At 39.9% G+C, this 22,798-nt stretch overlaps 1 protein-coding gene across 2 annotated transcripts; it reads right to left on the bottom strand.

The window, feature by feature from the left end:
• Nucleotides 1-5,993: 5,993 nt before the first annotated feature.
• On the bottom strand, nucleotides 5,994-18,793 carry MORF4L2 (mortality factor 4 like 2). 2 transcript variants are annotated; one of them, XM_032849738.1, is made up of 4 exons: nucleotides 18,692-18,793; nucleotides 15,866-15,954; nucleotides 8,894-8,998; nucleotides 5,994-7,542 (listed from the first exon to the last, which is right to left on the bottom strand). In XM_032849738.1, the coding sequence occupies exon 4, from the start codon at nucleotides 7,516-7,518 to the stop codon at nucleotides 6,652-6,654; it is 867 nt and encodes a 288-aa protein (XP_032705629.1). In that variant the 5' UTR covers nucleotides 7,519-7,542; nucleotides 8,894-8,998; nucleotides 15,866-15,954; nucleotides 18,692-18,793; the 3' UTR covers nucleotides 5,994-6,651. The 2 variants fall into 2 exon arrangements, with proteins under 2 accessions (XP_032705629.1, XP_032705628.1); XM_032849737.1 differs by lacking the exon at nucleotides 18,692-18,793 and adding an exon at nucleotides 17,321-17,426.
• Between the last annotated feature and the right edge of the window lie 4,005 nt (nucleotides 18,794-22,798).

Genomic DNA, 22,798 nt, shown 5'->3' with positions numbered 1-22,798 from the left:
AGCCCTAAAACTTATAAGGAGGACTAAAAGGGTCAAGAGAGAGGAGATATGGACAAGGAATTTTTGTGAGGAGGATTTCTTTGGAGTGGGAGTCTAAGGGGGGAAGAGTTTGGGTGCTATTTCCTTTACCCCAAGGTTTCAGCTGGACCCCAAGAAGCTTGATATGTTATCTCCTGGAGTTTGGAGGCACAGTGAAATGGGATCCGCATGAGAAATATTATGGACTAGAGAAAATGCAACTGGTGATGGTGGGAGGAAAGGAGAGGTGACTGTATTAGGATGTCTCTACTTCCAGTTTGTTGGGGGCAAAAGATATATGGGTGTTTCTCATGTACCAAAAGTGGGTCATGCAGGAGAATGTTTGGTATTGAGGGGCCTGATGAAGAGAACTGTTTGGGGGTGCTAAGGATTCCATCAGAGAAACTATATGGAAAGGACAGCTGGAAAACCCAGAGCTGAAGAGGAAACAGCAATAGAATGCTTAGCTTTTGACACAAGCATTGCCATGGGGGAGCCTCAGATGAAAGTCTGCTTTAAACATCAGCTAGACCCAGAAAGCATGAAGCCAACTTACCACACAACCATAAAGAGCTTTCTGTTTACTCCCTCCCTTCAACCTTCGACCTGAATTCAAAATTAGCAAGCGGGGGGAGGATGGGGAAAGAAAAGAAACCCAACACATCCTTTACCCCAAAGGTGGGAGGTCCACTTGAATTTGGTGCTGAGGGAGGAGAGATTTATTTCTAAATTGAGTTCAGAGGGTTCCTTTTTAAAATTAGGGACTTAAGGTTCTAGTCACTGAAACAAAGCTAGATTTATTATTTAAAGTGACTGTAGGGGGACACCTGCGTGGCTCAGTCAGTTAAGAATCTGCCTTCAGCTCAGGTCATAATCCCAGGGTCCTGGATCAGGCTCCCTACTCAGCTTCTTCCCCTCCCTCTGCCAGCCACTCTGCCTACTTGTGCTCTCCTATCTCTCTGTCAAATAAATGAAATCTTAAAAAAAATTAAATGTCTGTAGGGCTCTTTGAGCAGCAAAGCCCTGGGGCCTGGGCAAAACTCAAAGTATTGAGCGAAGTTGGGTTTTGGTTGTATCTCACAGTTGCTCTTGCTCGGTAGGTTGACTACCTCTGCTTGGTATGTTTGTGATGTGCCATGCTACTGTGCTTTTTCATTAATTTGGCTACACCAGCTTTCTTTTGCTTAGTATTCACCCAATATATATTCTTCCATCTTTTTATTTTGAACTTTTCTGAATAATTTTAAGGACATCTTTGAGAAAAAGCATGAAACCAGATTCTGTGCCTTGAAAAAAAATCCAATCTGAGCTTTTCTTTTACCATGAGTTTAACCTATCTACATTTATTATTATTGATGTAGATGTATTTCTGCCTTCCTATTTTGTGTTTTTGTTTTTTTTTCTTTGCATTTTCCCCTTCCTCTCTTTTCCTGCCTTCTGTTGGACCAAGAGAGTTTTCTTTGGAAATCTGGAACTTGGGGCGCCTGGGTGGCTCAGTGGGTTAAAGCCTCTGCCTTTGGCTCAGGTCATGATCCCAGGGTCCTGGGATCGAGCCCCAGATCGGGCTCTCTGCTCCACGGGGAGCCTGCTTCCTCCTCTCTCTCTGCCTACTTGTGATCTCTGTCTGTCAAATAAATAAATACAATCTTTTAAAAAAAAGAAATCTGGAATTTACACATTCTACTTTTTTATTTTATAAACACATTCTATTTTTATCTTTTAGTGCTTATCCTAAGATTTTTTCTAAGTAGTTTAACTATATTTTTAAACAAAATATAGACTATCATCAACTTCTGTCCTCTTCCTTAAACACTTTTACATTTTGAATTTTTTCAAAAAAACATAGGAACAATTTCTGATAACTGGAATTTCTACATACAAGCTGTTAACCATTATAATTCATAGTTCACGATGCACATTTAAATGTTTTCTCATTTGATTCCAGAAAAAGCTCAGCTAAGTGTTACCTTCATAATGAATTAATGAATTAAAAAAAGAAAGTCTGGTAAAGAGGTCTTCAAATCCTTTTTGAGAGTAGGGGAAAGGGTGGGGGGGGAGAGAAAGAATCTTTTTTTGAGATTTTTATTTTTATTTATTTATTTGATGGGAGTCGGAGTGGAAGACAGCACAGGAACGAGCTTGAGCACAAGCAAAGCTAAGTGGCAGGCAGAAGGAAAAGCAGGCTCCCCACTAACTGAGCAGGGAGCTCCATGTGGGGGCTCAGGACCCTGGGATCATAACCTGAGCTGAAGGCAAGACACTTAACTGATTGAGCCACCCAGGTGCCCATGAGCACTTCAATTATTTTTTTTTTAAAGATTTTATTTATTTATTTGACAGACAGAGATCACAAGTAGGCAGAGAGGCAGGCAGAGAGAGAGGAAGGGAAGCAGGCTCCCTGCCGAGCAGAGAGCCCCATGCGGGGCTTGATCCCAGGACCCCGGGATCATGACCTGGGCCTAAGGCAGAGGCCCCAACCCACTGAGCCCCCCAGGTGCCCCGAGCTCTTCAATTCTTATTGGTGTCCTTAAAGTCCCTTAAAAGTCTGGAGACCTCAGGTTGAGAACCACAGATCTTAGGAATACAGTCTTTACCCTTTCCTTTTGGGAAGGGAGAGAAATATAATTTTTGAACTTTTGTTCTGTGCCAGAAATTTGTCTTAGGCTAAACAAGCCTTCTATTTAATGGCCACCTTCTTTGCTTTCTAGGTGTTTGATGGATGTCATGAGAGTCATTTCACAACATGCTTCTGTACCAATCTACATACATTCTGCTAGATGGAAAATGGGCCCATTTATGTTGATAGTGATATTGATGAAAACAATAAATAACAATTTTAGTAACTATTTATTATGGAACCACTACTTTAGCTAGGCGCTGTATCTCAGGAGGTAAACTCTCAGATCCACCCTTCAGTTTTAGAAAGGAAGCCATTTAGTCATTAAGATGGCTAGATGAAACTACATCACCTGTGCAGTTTCAAAACAGAGGCACTTGCTAAATCAACAGAGATTCTGGCAATAGTTTGCATACACTTATTATAATTGCCCTCTTTTTTTTTTAAATCAATGGGATGGCCTGGTTTAGGTCCTAATAAAGTATTTTGGGCCTCTCCTGAGTATTCCTAAGGTGTAGTCTTTAAAAAAATAAAACAATTAACAAGAAGAAATCAGCTAAAGTAAAAAGAAACCACATATGAACTTAACTGGAAATTACTGAATTATCAGTCATTGGGATATTAACATGTGTATTGTGTTCTTAAATTTTTCTCTCCTCCCATTTCCTACAGAGATCCAGGAGAGGGAGATTTGTGACAGAGCTTGAAGTAGAAGCTGCTTGAAGCCGGTGGCTTTTAAGCCAGATGTCCCTGGATGGGAATGAAGGGCATTTGAAGGCAACAAGAGAAGAGAGGTCAGGGTTTGTGGGTCCTTCCAGTAGTGGAGACATGAGTATTTTCCCGAATCAGGATCCAAGACGACTATAGAAAGCTAGGCACCTAGTCTTACCAAAGATTCCCCTAATCTGGAGGGGTGGATAGAAGCAGCAAGAGCAAGATCCATGGATCTGAAATCGTGCCAGTTCAGTAAATGAACATCTGATCCCTAACCAGTATGACCAGGTATCTGAGGATGGTGGGAATCTCATGCTAGATCAGACCAGAGCATGTTTGTATGATTAATGAAGACTGGGAATCCCTAATAACAACTGAAGTAGACATCCCACCAACCTGCTACAGTTGAATTGAGATCTTAAATTTATGTCCTTCAAGACAATCTTATTATCTTTTTAAAGACTTATTTACTTGGGAGATAGCGTGCCAAGTGCACACGCATGCACATGCAGGGGGGAGGGGCAGAAGGTGAGACTCTTCCAGCAGACTCCCTGCTGAGTACAGAGCACAGATAGTAGGGCTCTATCCCAATACCTGTAAGACCATGACTTGGGCCAAAACCAAGAGTCGGATGCTTAACCAACTGAGCCACCCAGGTACCCCTAAAGGCTATTTTTAAAAAAAGATTTTATTTATTTGACAGAGATCACAAGTAGGCAGAGAGGGAGGCAGAGAGAGAGACATGAGAAAGCAGTCTCCCTGCTGAGCAGAGAGCCCAATGTGGGGCTTGATCCCAGGACCCTGGGATCATGACCTTAGCCGAAGGCAGAGGCTTTAACCCACTAAGCCACCCAGGCGCCCCTAAAGGCAATTTTAAAATGTTATTTCTAACATGTTCAAGTGTGTGAGCTAAGCTCCATCTATGTGCTAGGTCTCCTATTCAAAGTTTCAAATAATGAAGGAAATGAACTCTTACGGTGTATTCTTGAGTGTTAGGAACTATTACACAGCTGTCCTCTGAATCTATGAGTCCTTAAGAACTCTTCTAATTGGCCAGGCCCTACGTCCCTCAGAGGGGATAATGATTCTAAGACTATATGGCAAAGTATGAACTATGGTTATTTCAGGTGTGTGTGTGCTAGAAATTTCTTAGTTGTCCTCACTGATCCATTTTTTCTCTCTGCTGTGTGCCCCAAGCTTACCTGTGTAGATTACATCAAAGGTTTTCCATGCCCTTTGGCTTCAGTTTGATTAAAGGGTAATACCCAGAATAATTAGTTCAGATATTTTTAATGCCCATATCCTGGATTCTCTGAAGTCTCTGTGAGCTGAGTCCTGAAGATCATAGCTGCTGTCAGGTGGCCCCTTCCATACAGCTGTCTACCAACCAGTAACCACTCCCTCCTCCCCTCCCTGTTCTTCTCCTACCCCTCCTCCACACTCTCCTTTACCACTCCCTCCCCTCTTACTCTACTTTTCTTTGCCTAAAGGTTACCATATGATGGACTGAATTGTGTCACCTCTAAATTCATACTGTGAAATCTTATCTTCCCAGTACCTCAGAATGGGACTGTGTTTGGAGATGGAATCTTTACAGAGATAGTTAAGTTAAAATGGAACCATAGTTAAGTTAAAATGGAAACATTAGGCCTCCTTACAAGAGATTAGGACACAGACAGCTGCAGAGGTAAAGACCATGTGAAGTCACAGGAAGGCAGCCATCTACAAGCCAAGGAGAGGATTCAGAAGAAACCAATCTTGCCAACACCTTGATTTTAGACTTCTAGACTCCAGAACTATGAGAAAATAAATTTCTGTTGTTTAAGCCACCTAGTTTGTGGTGGCTTTGATGTGGCAGCCCTAGCAAACTAATACATGCCATGATTCCTCTGTTAACAACTTAAGAAAAAATTTTCCATTAAACTTCTCAAATCATCTATTTTGAGTCCCGTTTATTTCCTGCTGGGACCCTGACTGATCCAGTAGGACTATACAGGACTTACTTCCAGATCTGTTCTCACTCTTATTTTCCAAAATTTCTGCAGTAACCAATGGAATATGTTTTTTGTTTGCTAATGAAGTAAAAAACACTGTTACGGAACAAAACGTGGTTTGGAAAATTTCCATATAGAATGGATTTATAATCATAGGCATCCAACACCAACCCTCCTCCACAAATCCCCTAGAGTCCCACTGTTACATCTAGTAATGGATTACGAAAACAGAACAGGGCCTCAATGTTGGAACTAGGGAAATCTGCCATCCTTGGTCCAAAATCTACAAGTATTTCTGAAGGTGGCTGCCCATGCTTCCTTTTGCGGCAAAGAGGAAGACTGCACAAGTGTAAGGAACTGTTATAGTACCCACTAAATATTCTGTTATACCAGCCCAACTTAGAGGGGCAAGGAGCATCAGAACAAAACTGGCTCTTATAAGCTGCACTAGAAAGCAATCATACTCTGAGAAGCCACAGTGAGAGGGCAGGGGAGGGGAACTGGCATGACAGGATACTCCTGGCTGCCACACCCAACAGAAAAAGGAATTCTTTCACTGGAGTCTGAACTCTCCTTTCATACCATCTAGATCCTCCCTGAGCCTGCTGACTTGTCAGCCTTGGTAATATTAAAGGCACACTGCAAAATTCTTGCTTTGAAATTTAGAAACAAATTTTATTTAAGATCTGAAATACAATTCCTAAAATATCAACTTCTCCAGAAAACCGTGGCTACACAATAATGCATTGCCTCTATCATGTTAGAACGTGCATTAGACTCAAATACAAAAACCATGAAACAAATCACCATCCTTCAACAATTTGAGCAAAGATAGAATGCCTAAGGAACAACATAGATGGACTTGCAGAGGATGGGCTGTTTTACTTCAAGCACCATAAAAAAAAGAGCACAAATGCATGGGTTTTCAGGTATATACATTAAGTTGAACCTTTGGCACTAGGAATCAGGGCATTTTGTCACGTAGCATTAACACATATTAGAAAATTGTGTAGTGTCAAAGGGATAGAACCACCAGCTTTCAAGCAATGTTGTCAACTAGGCAATAAAATGTTCTACTGAATGTTTCTTCTTTGTCTAATTACTGCATACACTGGTAGCAACTTTGAAATGAGAAAAGGAGCTTGTACTCCTTTCATTTTCTGTTTAGAACAAAACAGAAAACAAACTGAAACATAAGCCCTGTTATACATTAACAATTTTAAAGAACATCAATTATACAAGAAAAAGACTAAGAACAAAAAGAGTGTTTACAGATACCAGACGTAACAGTGAGTGGTCAGTAGACCCTCACAGGGCTTTGCGGTGGTACTCAGCCGAAGCCACTTTGTAATCACTGGCAGTAAACAGAGATGCAGCATTCTTTGCCAGATATTTTAGGAAATCATGCAAATAGCCCAACAATAATGCAAGGCTCTTCTCATCAAGGGGCGTATATGCCAACATTGCTCCGATTCTTACAAATAATCTCAGTAGGTGTGGGGCTCCATAAACCTGGGACATTGGTGCATCAGGGTGAGCCAAGAGGATTTCTGCATACTGGGGCCTCTCAAATTTGTAGAGCAGCTGAGTGCCCAACATCACATTGAAATATTCTTTTATTCCTGCCACAACTTCATTAACTGCGTATTCCTTATTATCAACATTTCCCTGTGACTTTTTGCAATTTGCATACTCTTCCAGAATGGCATCTACATTTTTCTTAGCAGGGAGTTGAAAGAGCTGCTTCTGCCTAGTAACTAAGTCCCAGTCCTCAACAAGCCATGGTTTTAATTCTTCAGGAATCTTCACTTTAACTTCCATTCTATTCTTAAAGGCCTCCTCACTTTCAACAGTGGGATCGGCCCGGGCCCTTTTCTTCCGAGGTGGCTGGGGTGCTTCGCTGGTACTGCCACCATCTCCATTTCCAGGAGTCTTCTGCTTGTTCTTTCTTGTCTTCCTCACAGATCCTGAAGGGGGGTTCTCTGCAGAGCGACCCCCCCATCGCCCTGGGAGAGCCGGTTCCAGATTCTTCTGCTGTGGACCAGCAGTCTTCTTTCCTGAGGAGGCCCCTCTCATCTTACTTCTCTGCATATTGCTTCTAGTTGGTTTTTTAAAGTTGTCTTCTTCTGCAGATTGTTGTCCACGAGTTTGAGAACCCTGCTTTCTGGAACTCATTCAACCCTGTTTTTATTCCAACCACTGTAATATAAAGGATTTTACTTGGTTGTTTTCTGTCATGACCTTTAATACACACTGCTTCATAAAGGCTCACCAAAGTAAAACACAAGCTATTCTCTTGGAATTTGGATTTCAAATCCTAGTTCAGGATCAGCTGTTAAGTGACTTACTACCTCTACCCTCACTTTGATCCTCATTATTAACCACTACTCTCACCCCATCCGATCACTCATCAGACTTGCCTGTAAGTTAGTTTTTTGGTACCGCTCAAAAGACAGGAATGTAATTTTAGAAAAAGAATGAATTAAATGGAAAAAAAAACTGTAGAAGGCAGCAGAATTGAAATTAAAGGCTCTGAACAAGAGAAATGACATGATGAAATAAGAAACATTAGTTGACTGGAGGCAAAATGACTAACAGTAAATGCTTTTGTAGGAGTTCAGGTAGGCCTGACTTGGGGTGATGACAGAGTCAAGAGAAACCAAATACAGAACTTGGTAAATGAAGAGGGAGGAGTCAAAGGTGGCTCTGCAATTTTAAGCCCAGGTAATTAATGAATTAATAAAAACACTGATTTTAATGGTTAGTTTAGAATTAGCAATAAAGTAATAGGAAATAATTCATCCACTCCATAAGTCATCATACATTAATACACATCTGCTTTGGGACAGATACTATGCCAGATGCTAGTGATTTAAGTATCTAAAGTGGCAATTAAAAAACTAGGTTAGTACAATGAGAGTTACAGGCACAGAGTACTTTGGAGCAAATAAATGGCGTATGACACAACTTCTAGTATTAGCTTGTTGGAGGAGGTGATAATTCAATGAGGGAGAAGTCAGTGATGACTCCCAGGTTTTGAGAATGGGTGATTAAGGCATTAGTATTATCACCAAGTGAGACTGCATCTAAAGGAGGAGAAAATCGATTAGAGAGGAAAGAAGTTCAGTAGTGGATCTACTAAGTGTGAGGTATACAGTTAGACATTTAACTTTAAAGCTCAGGTGAGGGTCAGAGCCAGAAACGGAGATCTGAGAGTAATCATCATACAGCTGCTACCAGAAGCTATGAAAACCATCAAAATCATTCACAGAGAGAAGAGGAAGAAAAACTGAACCAAAGTATGAAATTGTGGAAAAACCTGAAAGGAATGATTAAGGGGTGAGCAGAGAGACCAAAAACCAAACAAAAATGGTCAGAGCAGCCATGGAAGATTAGGAGAATGCTATTTGGGAAGCCAAAGAAGTTGAGAGTTTTAAGGGCAAGGGGTAATATACAGTATAAAATATAGTAGAGAGAACCAGTAAGATAAAGATGAAAAAATAGTATTCTATGATTCTTAGTGACAGATGAAGCAATTTTTTTGACTTACATAATCCTCTTCCTTCTTTCCCTTCCAAGAACTCCTCGTGTTTTCCCAGATGGAACCTCCTAGATCTCCTGGAATGGTCTGGAAGGATGAGGCTGGGGACACAATCTGGAAAGGAAAACAGATTATCTGCAATGAAGATGAACTTTTGTGAAATAACACAGAAAAAAAATCTAGTTTTTTGACCATATGGTTTACAACTGCAATTATCAGAGAAAATATATGACCTCTGCTGTTAGACATACTTCTACTTCTATTAGACTCTGCCATTTATGAATTGTGAGGACTTGGGCAAGATATGCAAGCTCTCTTAGCCTCTTTTACTCATCTAATGAGGCCAAACTATTCCTTGACTTCACAGGTTCTTCTTAAGAACTTCATAAATGAGACCTGGCTAAACAGCTAGCATAGTATCTTGCAGGAATACATGTGAATATGGGTATAAAGATGTTCACTGCAGTGGTGTTCTTAATACCGAAGAACTGGAAACACCTCAACATTCATCAGTAGGGCAATGGGAACACAGATTCTGTATGCACACTACAGAAGAACATCCAAATGAATTAAGCAGAGAACCATGTATGAATACAGAGAGATGTTCAATGCTACATTAGATAAATAGGCATAATGCTTAATAGGTGCAATAGGATCCTGGAGAGAGAGCACAGGCCAAGATATAACATCAGTCCTGTACAATTCTTATGTACAGTGTGATCAAATTCCTCTTTTAAACTGGTATGTATAAATGCATAGGAAAAGTATCCAGATGAATCAGTACCACTGTTAAAATCAGGGTAACCTCTGGGAAAAAAATGATGATGGCAGATCAGCCTTAAACCAGGTTTCTCTGGTAACTATTAATTTCACCCACATAAAAAGGCCCTCGGCCAATCCCTAGCCCTTAAAACAATGTGAGCAGGTATAAAGGAAGCCCTGAGGGGGAAAATAAGAGGTAAAATATGCTAGACAACTAGAGCCTTGAATCAGGGAAACCAGTTATTGGGAAGACAGGCCTGAGTACCAGAGCTTTCACTAAGCAAATGATACCCTCTCACTAAAAGGACACAAAGATCTGATAAAAAAATGAAGGGCAAAGGAGGTCCTCAGAGAGCACCAACTCTGTGAATACGGATACTGACCCTGTGGGAATCAGAAACGGGCCTGAGGGATAAACAGACACATCCTGTGAAGGATCAGACAGTGGCCAGCGTGTCATGGCATTACACTGTAAGCTATCGAGCTTACAAAAAGGATGTTTCTAAACAAATACTGTGCCCAAGACAGAGGGGACACAGTATCTGAGGGTATCAGAGAATTTAGTTAAGTAATTTACTTGAAATTCAGAAAACCCACCTCAGAGTTTAGTACAGAGCTTCCACAAAACAGGGACAGTTAAAATACCAACTAAAGAAAGCAAGACGGCTCAGTGCCAGCCAGACTGTGAAACAGAAGTGAGGCCAGGTGGGATGGGAAGTATTTTGGAAGTTTCACAGTCATCAGCAATTCCTTACTGAGGAGGAACTTTAAAATGATAGCTGAAGCTACTGTACATCCCTGGCATTGACCACATATATTCATTCATAGGAAAACTACAAAAAGGAATTCTACCTGGTTCTAATTAACTGGGTGGGTTCTGTCATTCTCTACAAATTCTTCCCCTCATATAGTCTCAATGAAATATCTGACATTTTACAGAAAAATACCTGCACCATGAATCAAGGTTTGTGACTGCTTAAAGCAGCCACGGAAAGAGCCTTTGTATTAGTTGTCTCAGTTCCTTTATTTTCATCCTACAGATCAAACAAGCAACTATTATCTGGAAGTCAGAAACCAGACATGAAAAGAAGGGAATACCTACCTTTTGATGTCTGGCTCCTTCTTGTAAGTTTCTGGATAGCTAGCTTTCCACTCTGTATGTCCCTTCCCAGCTTAACACTGCTCCATGATCAATGACAGATGTGCTGTGCACATTCACTTAAAAAGTTTGCACTACAGATTACTTAATTTGGGGCTATTTTAAACTGAGTTTGCCAGTTTGTCTTGAGTTTCAGGCTTTATTAGTGTTTACTGGCTTAGTACACCTACCCTTTGCTCCATAATGCTCTCTCCATTATCTCCATCTAAATACTACAGAAGTCTTCTTTCCCCCTCAAATCTCCAACTCTAGTCCATGTTTCTCTCCTATCTCCAATACCATATGAAGTGGATCTTAGTACTCCAGAGTTTAATATTTAAATGTCTTGTGTTAGTTTTGCTTATAGAACCACACCATTAATCTATTTGCCACAGGTGTTGTGTTACACATATCACATATATCTTGGAGCAGCACTTAGGTCCCTGGGGGGCACACTACAGAGAAACAAAGTGAGGAAGTGATTCAATACATGAAGAAAATGGAGGCACAAATTAGGGACAAGTCATCAAATATTTTCCCACTTGTTTTCTACAGGTCAGCTCTAGGGGTAGGTCAGACATTGAGAAAACACATTTGCAGATTTGCCCTAGTTTTCTAAATTTATGTGTAAATACTTATTTATACTGATCATCAAATCTCAACCTTCCCTTTTTAAAAATGTGGTATCACAAAAAAAATGTGGTATCACAAACTAGTTTTCTTTCCATGTGACATAATATACATCTTGAGAGCTGTGTACTTCATCAAATGGTCCTACCTCAATCTAACCACCCTTAACAGAAAGTGATTCCTCTTCAATTTACCCTGCAGTAACTACTGCAACATTTTTGTCCTCATTTCCTATTATTTAATACTTCCAGATGCAGATTTAGGGGGTCAAGAGGTAGTAACATGTCACCAAATTACTTCTCCAAGCTGTGCCAGTTTCCAACCTTACTAGGAGTGTGTAAAACTATCACTTACACTCTGGTCAGCAGTGGCTAGGCTCATCTACAACATCTGATAAAATGTTTAGTTGTTCAGTTTTTATTAGAGACATTTTAACATTTAAAAAGTGTCTATTGACTATATAGGCTTTGGTCCTGTGCCCATTCAGTTGGTTCTTAGTGATTTTAACATCTATAGGAGCTTTTTAAAAAAAATGTTATTTATTTAGGGGTGCCTGGGTGGCTCAGTGGGTTAAAGCCTCTGCCTTCAGCTCAGGTCTTGATCCCACGGTTCTGGGATCGAGCCCCGCATCCAGCTCTCTGCTCAGCAGGGAGCCTGCTCTTCTCCCTCTCTCTCTGCCTGCCTCCCTGCCTACTTCTGATCTCTGCCTGTCAAATAAAATCTTAAAAAAAAAAATAAAACACCTATGACTATTGTGAATGGTGCCTTGTTTTTACTTCTGCATTTATTCAAATGTATGATGCATCCCAATTTCAGAGACATTAAAATGTGGGAAAATGTCTTTTTAAGATTTTGTTTATTTGACAGAGAGAGATTACAAGTAGGCAGAGGCAGGCAGAGAGAAAGGGGGAAGCAGGCTCCCCACCGAGCAGACAGCTCAATGCAGGGCTCGATCCCAAAACCCTGGGATCATGACCTGAGCTTTAAGGCAGAGGCTTTAAGCCACTGAGCCACCCAGGTGCCCTGGATCTCTTTATATATCAAAAGTTGTCATTCTGGGGCAGATACTTCCCTTAGTGTTCTTTTATAGTGCCTGATGTTAAGATTTTAGAGTTTTACATATTGAAACGTTAGCTTTCCTTTCCACTGTTAAAAGATGTCATTTTAATGGAGGTTTTATATTTTCTTAATCCATCCAGAATTTGCTAAGTTATGAACAGAAAATCTGCATTACTTTCCCCAAGTAGTCAATACTGTGGCATCATTTATGGGTAATCTTTCCTTTACATAGGTGTAAATTCCAAAATACATAAAAATGGGGGAATTCCTCCTTTTCATCCCCTCCCTAATCCCAAAATAACTGTGTAAGCTTTCAGATCTTATGTGCATAATCACACAAATACATAATCTTTAAAACTAAATGTGTATTTTATATTTCATTTGGCAACTGTGAGACATATTGCCCCCCACCTTTTCTCACTTTGTCATGGGCATCTTTTTGTCCACACATACCTAGCTCATTCTTTTTAATATTCACATTACCCTATAATCTCTATGTGGCAGAATTTAACCAGTCCTTTATTAACTTTTAAGTTGTTCCCAATACTTCATTATTACAGAAACGCTGTAAGAGTCGTCAGTGTACAGATATATTAGAGCATTAGGGATTTCAGGACTATTCTCAGAAGCAGAACTGTTCCAAGGATCGGTGTACTTTTAACTTTGATGAGACAGAGGCAAATTCAATTTGTAAAGAACCACTTCAATTTGTACTCCCAGCAAAAATTGTTAAAGTTCATTCACCTATACCTTGAGCAACAGGGATAAACGTCTTTCGGAAAATTTTTTTTTTTGCTTATCTAGTATGTAGTATATCATTGAGTATCTTTCACACATCCATGTGTGTTTTTCTTATGTGAATATATATGTTTCTATACTAGATTGTTTGCTTCCTTTACTGATTTCTAATAATTAAATCCTAAGTATTCCTGGATATGTTGGAAACATTTTTTACAAACTCATTTTCCTTCTCTGTGGGTGTGTGTATACATAAAATCACACAGAAAAATATGTCAACCTTTTCCTTTGTGAACTTGGCATTTATGTCACACCTAGGGAAAATGCTCCCTAATCAATATTCTACAAGTGATTTCCTGTATTTCTTGGTATTTCTATAGTTTCTTCCAAATATGTAACTTTTCCTATTACTTATTAAAGAGGTCATCCTTTCCACACTGATCTAAAATGCTATTATAGAACATTCTAAATTCCTAGATGTGCATGGGTCTTTTAAGGTACTCTCTTCCCAATGATTTGATTATTCAATTGTTAAATGTTATCACTATTTCTAGATCACCTATTCTGTCACAGTGGTCTCTGTTCTCATACCAGCATCACACTGGTTTAATTATCATAAAGACATAAATGTTGCCCTAGAATAACACTTGTAAACGGTTTCCAAGGATGTTTGATGCATTACTTGAAGTAGCAAACACTGAAGTCAACGTGGAGCACTATCACTAGTGATTTGTAAAGATAAAATGTGGTTTATCCATAATATGGATTATCATGCTAGTCAAAACAATGCCACTGTGAAAGGAATCAAACAGAACTCTAAGAATGAACATGAAGACATCCAAGATAATTCGTTGAATAAAAATAGCAAGTTGCAAAAACAATACCTATAGTGTGAGAGATACCATATTTATGTAAAAGAAAACACTATATATATACATACATATGTATATATGTATGTATATATATCCATGTATTTTTTTCAACAGGTACTTAATTTAGAGATCTAGAAGGAAACAGAACTGAGAATAGTGATTAACTGGAGAAAGTAAGAGAACTGGAGGTTAAGAAATAGAAACCTGAGCCTACTTCATAGTATTTAAACCTTTTCATTATAAGGACAATATATTCACGTATCAATTATGAGACTAAAAATCTGTCTTAAAACATACATATTTAAATTCAATGATTTTTTTAAATCTATTCTTATCCTTCAATCTCAACAGCTGGACTTTTCAGTAAATTATCACTGTTTATAATACATTTTGTAGGCATACCATTCAGACTGGTTTCCCTCCCTCCTTCTAGGTTCTGCCCATTCTTATAGGTGCAGGTCAAGGTCCTTTTCCTCTTTGAGGCTTTCTCCATTTCAGGATACCCTGGACCTTGCCTTCTGAGCTCCTACTGGCGTAACAGCCCATCTCCCTCCCTTTTGCCCTTAATCATTCTCCAAATGGCCTCCTGTAAAGGGGTTTTGTGCCTACACATCTACTCCATCTTTCCCACCAGTGCAGCACCCTCCTCTGCAACCCAGCTTTCAGAAGAGGAAAAAAAATTAGAAGGAAAATACAGTGACTCCATGGGAAAATGAACCTTTCAAGTCACTAAAAAAACCTTTCATCCCCTCATGCAAGTGATGGGCCATTTCAGAATGCAGACTCCGAAAGCTAACATTTTGGTATGTGTGTGTCACAAATCAAGTGTGAACAACATCTCCTATGGTTTGTTGGAATAAACCTTTAAATACACATATACCATGCCAGTTACATTTATATCCATTCTCTTCTGAATCTTGGAACACTTCCTTTATGTTTAACATATTTTTTGAGTCTGAGACAAAGGAGGAATGACACAAAAGCTGTTAGCAGACTGAATATGGTTATGATTTCCAAGTTAAAATTATAGTGCCTGGAAATTCCCTTGTAAATAAATATGATCAATACACTCAGTATCTTTCTAGATTGTTAGGACAAGCCAGAAGTCTTAATTTCAGAATTCAGTTCTAGAGGTAACTGCTGCTTCTGGAAAATCAGGAAAGAAACCAACAGCATTATTATTATTTTACATTTCCAAACAGAAGAATCCACTGCTTTTAGAAGTTTAAGAGTGTATGTGTGGGTAAACCAGGATGTACCAGAAGGACTAACAGAACCATAATTATTATTAAAGCAAACACTTGTATGTGCCAAGCACTGTCCCTTCAAAAATCCTACGAAGTAGGAACTATTACCATCTTTATTTTACACATGAGGAAATTTAGGGACAAAGGGAAGTACCTTGCCCAGGATCACACAGCAAGTGGCAGAGACAGAACTCAAATTAAGGAAGTCAGTATTTGCTTTCAACCACTAAATTATGCTGTACATGAGATGCCACGAAGTTTTTAAAGAAAGAATTATATATATATATACACACACATATAAATATATGGAACTAACCCTAGGGTATCAACTGTATTATCTTTTATCAAAGAATGTAAGATTATACAGTCCTCTGGGCACTTGCTACACTGGAAGCACCCATCCTTTTCTTCTTAGAGTTTAGAGTCCTTTCCCAGATAGGTGCTTATTAATCTTCAAAATATTCCTGGACAGTTAGGAAGGTTATGTGGAATTATCTTGTTTGAGAACTGAGGCCAGGAGAAGGGAGGCACTTACCCAATTTCTGTAATCAGGGATGGTTCTGCAATCAGGATCAGATCTTCTGATCCTTACAATACAGCAAACTTAGCTTTTCTGATGATGGCCTGGAAGGTCAAAGAAGGGGACAAAAAAGGACATAACGTAAAAAGATAGGAGATCCTTTTTTTTCCTCCGCCAACCAATGCATTTATCACACACAAAGGACACCATGCCTGATAAATAATGTACAAATGTTTCTTTTTCCTTTCTTGTGGTTATATTTTCAAAACGACTTTACTGTACATTTATCTTTATTTCTTATAAAGGAACTGTCTTTTTTATACTTCTTATGAATAATAATTTCAAATGAATAAAAATGTAGAAGGAAGAGTAATATAAACCTATACCAATCACCCAGCTTCAACAATTACCAACTGAAGGCCATCTTGTTTCATCTATAACCCCACCCACTTCCCCCCCCACTCCGATTTTTTTTAAAGCACAAGGAATAGCTGATTTTCTGCATTTTATTATGGAAAATGTCAAACATATACCAAGGAAGACATAATCATATAAGGAACCCCTTATGCCCCATCACTCAGATCAAACAATTATTAACTTAGGGCCAGTTTTGTTTCATCTATGTCCCTCCCCATTTCCCCCTACCGCTGAGATTATTTTGAAGCAAATTCCAGTCATTAACGTATATGAAGTCATTCCCATTTTATTACTTAATCCGCAAATATTTTCCTATGTTTCTCTACAACATAATTTGAAATTTTAACCATTAATGCCATTACAACGTCTAAAATATCGACATCAATTCCTTAAAAAAACAGCAAATCCGTCTTCAAATTTTCCCGATGCATCTTAAGCAGCTTTTTTTTTTTTAAGCTGGTGTGTTCGAATGAGGATCCAAACAAGGCCTACTGATCGCATGTGGTTCATCTCCTGATCGCTCTCGTTCTCCATCCACCCCCCCCCGGCCTTTTAAACTTTTCAATATGGAAAATTCCAATCCCCGCTATTTTGAGCTAATTCTCAAATAGTAAATTATTTCATCAGTAAAGACTGATATGTCTCTTATAGCTCGAATTTCTTATAGGAAAGAATTTGATGGGCAGGGAAAACACTATAATGAACGAATTTACATAATTTACGTTTTTCTTTCATTCTGTTACGCGGGTTTTTCACTACACAATAATAGCGAATAGCTTTCGGAACCAGGATTGGTATTAAGTGTCTTATACGCACTAATACACAGTACAAGCCTGTGAGGTACACGTCTCTGAGGTAGATACTATTATATCACCATTTTACAAACATGGAAACCAAGACACTGAAAGAACAGGAGCCAGCCCAAGCTGGGCGTTGGCGAGTAGAAATTTGAATGCAGCTCTGCTCAATTGCGAAGCCATTAGTTAATCTCGCCAATATATGCGACGATAAAAAGAAATCGTCAACCCTTTCACCCCACCCCCACCCCGAAACCTGAAACGAGAATCCAGTTCTTTCCAGCAGCCGACGTGTGATCACTGCCGTTCCTCCAACCGCCATAGTAAAGCCAGGTTTCTCTGGCAACTGATATCCATAGGCAGACACGTCACCCTGGAGGCGGGATTATAGCCTCCAGCCAATCACAATCGTCTTGTCTAAGTTTTAGAATGTTCCATAACCAAATGATTGGACAAGGCCTAACACGTCAACGATGACACTTCGCCGCAGTAAAGGCGGGTGCTAGCAACCTGCTTCTTCACGGTTAAGGCTTGAAGCGAGCCAATCATCTTTTTTCTTTAGTGCGGGCTCTGGCCAATGACTCTCGCCCTCTTAGGTTCTTAGCCCGCCCTCCAAAAGCGCGACGGCCGTTGGGTCAGAAGTCTATAGGGCAGGGTGTTCACGTGGCCTATTTTCACGACCCAGAGTTCCCCTGACCAGAGGTTTTTTTTTTTTTTTTTTTTTTTTTCCCTGCAGGGAGGCATTATGGGTTTGTTTTTTTTTCTCCACTGGGAAAGGAAGTGTCTACGTGGCCTGCGGAAATAGGATGGGCGGAAATGAGCTAAGGTTCCCGTGAGTGGGGAAGCGCGAGGTCAAATTTGGGGCCACGCCCCCGAATCTCTTGCGCAACTGTCGGAGCAAAAAAAATAAAAGCGGAGCAGGGGTTTTAATGTGTGAGTTGGGGTGGTGGGTGTGTGGGTGCGTGGTGTTGGGGCGTGTTTGTGTGCGGGCGAGGTCGCGTAGCCTTGGGGTTGGGATGTGTACGCGGCAGCCCTCGTGGCGTCGGTGGTGGTGGGTTTGCGCAGGCGTGCTCCCCTAGCGTTGGGACACAAGCATTGGGGCCGGTGTGTGTCCAGGAGCGAGCGGGGCCGTGCGTGTGCGCGCACATGTGTATGTGCTTGTGTGCGTGCACGCGCGCTGTGTACCGGATGGTATCTACTTTGTATAAGTTTGTGGAAAACTGTTCTAATGAAAAGGAAAATAAGTAAAGGCGCCCATAAACAATAAAGAGCCTTTGCCAGAAATATTTTGGCCTTTCCTATCGATTTAATTTCAGACCCTAAAAATACCCTTAATTCCCACGTTTTTCTCTGCTGACAAAATCCTGTTCTAAACCATAGCCCTCCAATAAATAGTTCAGAGCCAAACGCTCCCATCCCCATATGAGCAGTTACAAGGTGCAGCTTTCCCGTTTCCTAGAAACTTCTCCCTGTCCCCCCCCCCCTCCAAAGTTGACTGCCATTCTCTTGGCACAGACACAGATTTCTGCCGGTAACATACGTGATAGCCTTCCCCTCCGTCTCTCTCCTTAACTATATTTATACACACACAGACTCTGAATTTCTGTGGGGGCTGAGACTCTCTTACCTTTTTGTCCTGATCTCCAAGCACAGTGCCCTTCAGGCAAGTACGCGGTCAGCTAGTTTTCCAGAAAGTTCTCTGGGTGAGGTTTGTACCTCTTGAGTCTGCCACTAGATGCCACCAAATCCCAGCAAAGGATTGGCTGTTTAGTCCCTGGAATTAAGGGATTTTGTTCCCCCTCTTTCTGATTTGTTGAACTCCACAAACAATGTATAGGAAATCATGTATATTTTTCATTGGTAAGGAAAAAATCAAATTAACTTTTGAAAATAGTCCAAGGAGGCAGAGAACTATGGCCCTAGATTCAAATGTTTTTCCTTATTTCCTCTTAAAAAAATTCCCCCTCCCGCCCTCTCTTCTTTCCTCCTTGCCTTTTTTTGGGGGGGGGGTCAGAATTAATGAATGACCCCAGGCACTGATGCTGATAAAGATCTGAGTCCTTCTGTACATCTTTTTTTCCAATGCTAACAACATTTCCCAGTGGAAGATATAGATAGCTGTTTAGTCAATAAAGACAGATAAAAACATGGACCCTGATAGTGAAAACCGATCTTTTTCTCTTGAAATTTTTATTAAATATGTGTTTGCACCCTATTTTTTGTAGTGGCACTGCTACACTTTGTTATGTCTTTGGAGTTAGAGACCCAATTTTAATTCCCCACTTAGCTGTGAGACCTTGGGCAAGTGATTTATGTTCTGTGATGCTCAGTTTTCTTGCATACTTTCTATATTTTAGATGCTGTGTCATATCCTTTACATGGATATTCTTTTATTCCTCACAAGTCCTTATTAGATGGGTATGAATAAAACTAAAAAAAAATTAATGTATCTTTCAATTGCTAATCATACACATTTGTGTGCATGCACACATGTGCACACGCACACACAAAGTGTAGGGGGCGAGATTTAGAGCTGTGGTTCTCAAGAGTGTTTTCCAGACCCAGTGGTAGCATTATTACCACTTTTGGGGAAGTTGTCAGAAATTCAGATGCTCAGGCTCCACCTCAAATCTAATGAATCAGAAATCCTAGGGGTGGGGTTTGGTGATCTGTGTTATACTGTTCTGATTGCAATGTACACTGAAGTTAAAACCACGGCTTTGGAAGGCAGAAATGCAATGCTGGTTTTGTACACTCCACTAGAGGGTGCTACAGAACTTAAAGTGAGGTCATAAATGGTATGTTAATTGAGACACCCTACATATTTTATAAGAAATTTTTGTCCTTTTTCATTGATGTATAGTTGACATACAATGTTATATTAGTTTCAGGTGTACAACATCCTGCATATTATCAGATCCATTTTAAGATTAAAAACTAACTATAGAGGTGTTCAGTTGTTTTCTCGGTGTGGACAAGTATGGGAGTCAGGATTTGAACTTTACCTGTTTCTCAAGCCCAGACCCTTGACAGTACTCTGTTTTTCATCTATAATAGCTTGTCTTGCTGGGCCTCAAAATATATTACAGATACCTTGTTCCCTGCTTGGATAACATTGACTAGACCACCAAGAAGAGGGCAGGAAAGCAAACTAAGTAAGTGGAAATATTTTGATGATTTCATACCCTCCCTCATATTTCTTCTGTAATATCAAGTAAAGCTCATGAGTGTTTTCCTTCTTGTTTTTATATTTCCCAAATGCTCTCTTATCCTACTCTCTTTTTTAGTTTATGTCTGAACCTTATCTATGTGTGGAAGAGAAATCAGGGTCAGGAAACAGTTGTTGAAAGCCTATTATGGGCCACACTATATAGCTCTATACACATTAATCCCAATGATAGGCCTGTAAACTAGGTGATGACTATCATCATTTTATAATGATGAAAATGAGTTCTAGAGACTATAATTATTTTTCTTTGGTCATACAACTTGTAAGTGGTGGAGTCTGGGTAATTCCTGGTATATCTGACAGTATTACCCGCTAAACTTTCTACTGCTCAGTTTTGAATCTTGTTTAGTTACTGTTTATGTAACTTTCATGTTATTTTATTTTTCTGAGCCTCAGTTTTGCCATACATTAAGTGGGAAGAAATATTCCTGCTTCATGTTAGAGGTGCAATATCTAAAACAGTAGCCACTAGACATGTGGGTATTTAAATTTGAATTACAGTTAAGTAAAATTAAAAATTCAGTTCCTCATTTGTACTAACCACATTTCAAGGTCTCAACGGCTACTTAAAGCTAATATTAGTACCATCTTGGACATCCACAGGTACAGAACATCCCCACCATCCCAGAAAGCTTTGTGGTACAGTGCTGATTTAGAGTATATAAAGTATGTAAAAGGACTTAGCTTAGTGTATAATTCATGGTAGGTGCCCAAGAAAAGTGATTTCCTTTGCTCTTTCCTTTCAGTGTTAGAGCTAGGTATGTTCTTCTGTTTTACTGACGGAGTCAGAAGAAGGGAGTAACTTACCCAATGTGCTATAACAGGATATGTCTAGCATTGGGACCTACATCTCCTAACTCTCTAGAATTCTCTCTAGTGGACCCATCCTTATGTGCTACTCTGTTGAATGAGATCTCAAGACTGAGGATGTGAATAATGTGAATTAACTTTGGAGTCAGGGCAGTAGCAGAAAAAGACATAGGAACTGAATGCCTTCTATGTTCCAGTCAGCACTGTGCTCAGTTCTTTACATTTATTATCTTAGGGAATCTTCACTGAAGCCCGGAGAAGTTAAGTACTCACTTCAAGTTGTCAATTAGTAAATGGCAGAGCAAATATTCAGACTTCTTTTTGACTCCAAAGCCCATTTTTTTTCATTATGCAATACTACCCTCTCCAATGTGAAAACTCTCCTGCCCATTCCACTTACTAAGTAGGATAAAGGTTCAGCAGATTCCTGCTTCTTAGTGGGTCCTCAGAAAATTCAAGTTACTCTTCTTCCTTTTGCATTTATAGCTGAACCATCATCTTCACAATCCGTTTCAACTGAAAGGGAAAGATAGCTGAAATTACTTTTTGTTTGGCTTCAAGATCCAAGTCCAGAGTTTACAGTCCCAGCCTTCAGAGAGAACACCAAATGGATCCAAGATCTCTACGTTAATTTTCAAGGCCACCAGTTGCTCAGACAATGCCTTTGTGCTAATTAGAAACGTGAGCCACCTGGGGGCAGAAAAATTGTAGAGAAGTGTCCACTCCAGTGAAACAATGAGAAAAATACTTTTCTTTCTCAGAGATGTTGGAGTTTCACCAGGGCAGTGGAAGAATGAATTTCAGCCTCTGTGTGTTCCCTCTCATTGGGTACCCTTGTGCAGGGGGGCAACCTGCCCTGCCTAACATTATCTGTTGCCCTTGCCTAGTGGCTAAGAGCCTTTCTAGGTCTGGAAATTTGTGTCATTGTTTTCTGGAGAGAGTAGATAGTGTCATCAGTATCCTCTCATGGCTTCTGGATAGTAGATGAAATTGTTGCATTCTTAGGTTATTTTGACATTTTTTCATTTGGTTCTTACTAGCTTACTGGATGATTTTTAAAAGACTTTCATTAATTTAGAAGTTAAAAAAATACCTTAATATTTCAAGGCTAAGCAAAATGGTATTTCTTTTTTTTAAAAGATTTTATTTATTTAACAGACAGGGATCACAAGTAGGCAGAGAGGCAGGCAGAGAGAGGAGGAAGCAGGCTCCCCGCTGAGCAGAGACCCCGATGTAGGGCTTGATCCCAGGACGCTGGGTTCATGACCTGAGCCGAAGGCAGAGGCTTTAACCCACTGAGCCACCCAGGTGCCCCAGTATTTCTTAAATAATAATGTTTTTTTTTTAGTCTGTTTATAGCTGCCTCATTCCATAGGGATTTCACAAACCAGTTCAGCAAATTACTCTGCATCAGTCTAGTTTGCTAGCCTATGACAGACAGGGCAAAGGATAGAAATAGTCATGGGAAAGTTTTATCCTTTTAAGGTATTCTGTTCTAGCTCCTCTCTCATAATCAGCCCTCCCCTGCTTCATCTGACCCATCCATTTAATAGAAAGAGGTTACTTCAAATGACTGAGACCCTAAATCTAACCAGTGTAATCCTTGGTGACCCTGCACATAATGTCTTGGTTTCCCCTACCTGAGTCAGTAGTTTAGCATGCAATATACTGAAATTTGTGGTTTTGTGGACCACA

The sequence above is a fragment of the Lontra canadensis genome, unplaced genomic scaffold (assembly GCF_010015895.1).
Source record: "Lontra canadensis isolate GAN:19392208 unplaced genomic scaffold, GSC_riverotter_1.0 scaffold245, whole genome shotgun sequence".
In the NCBI taxonomy this organism is placed as follows: Eukaryota; Metazoa; Chordata; class Mammalia; order Carnivora; family Mustelidae; genus Lontra; species Lontra canadensis.
The sequence above is the reverse complement of the archived record's forward strand: the minus strand, read 5'-3'. Positions and strand labels throughout refer to the sequence as shown.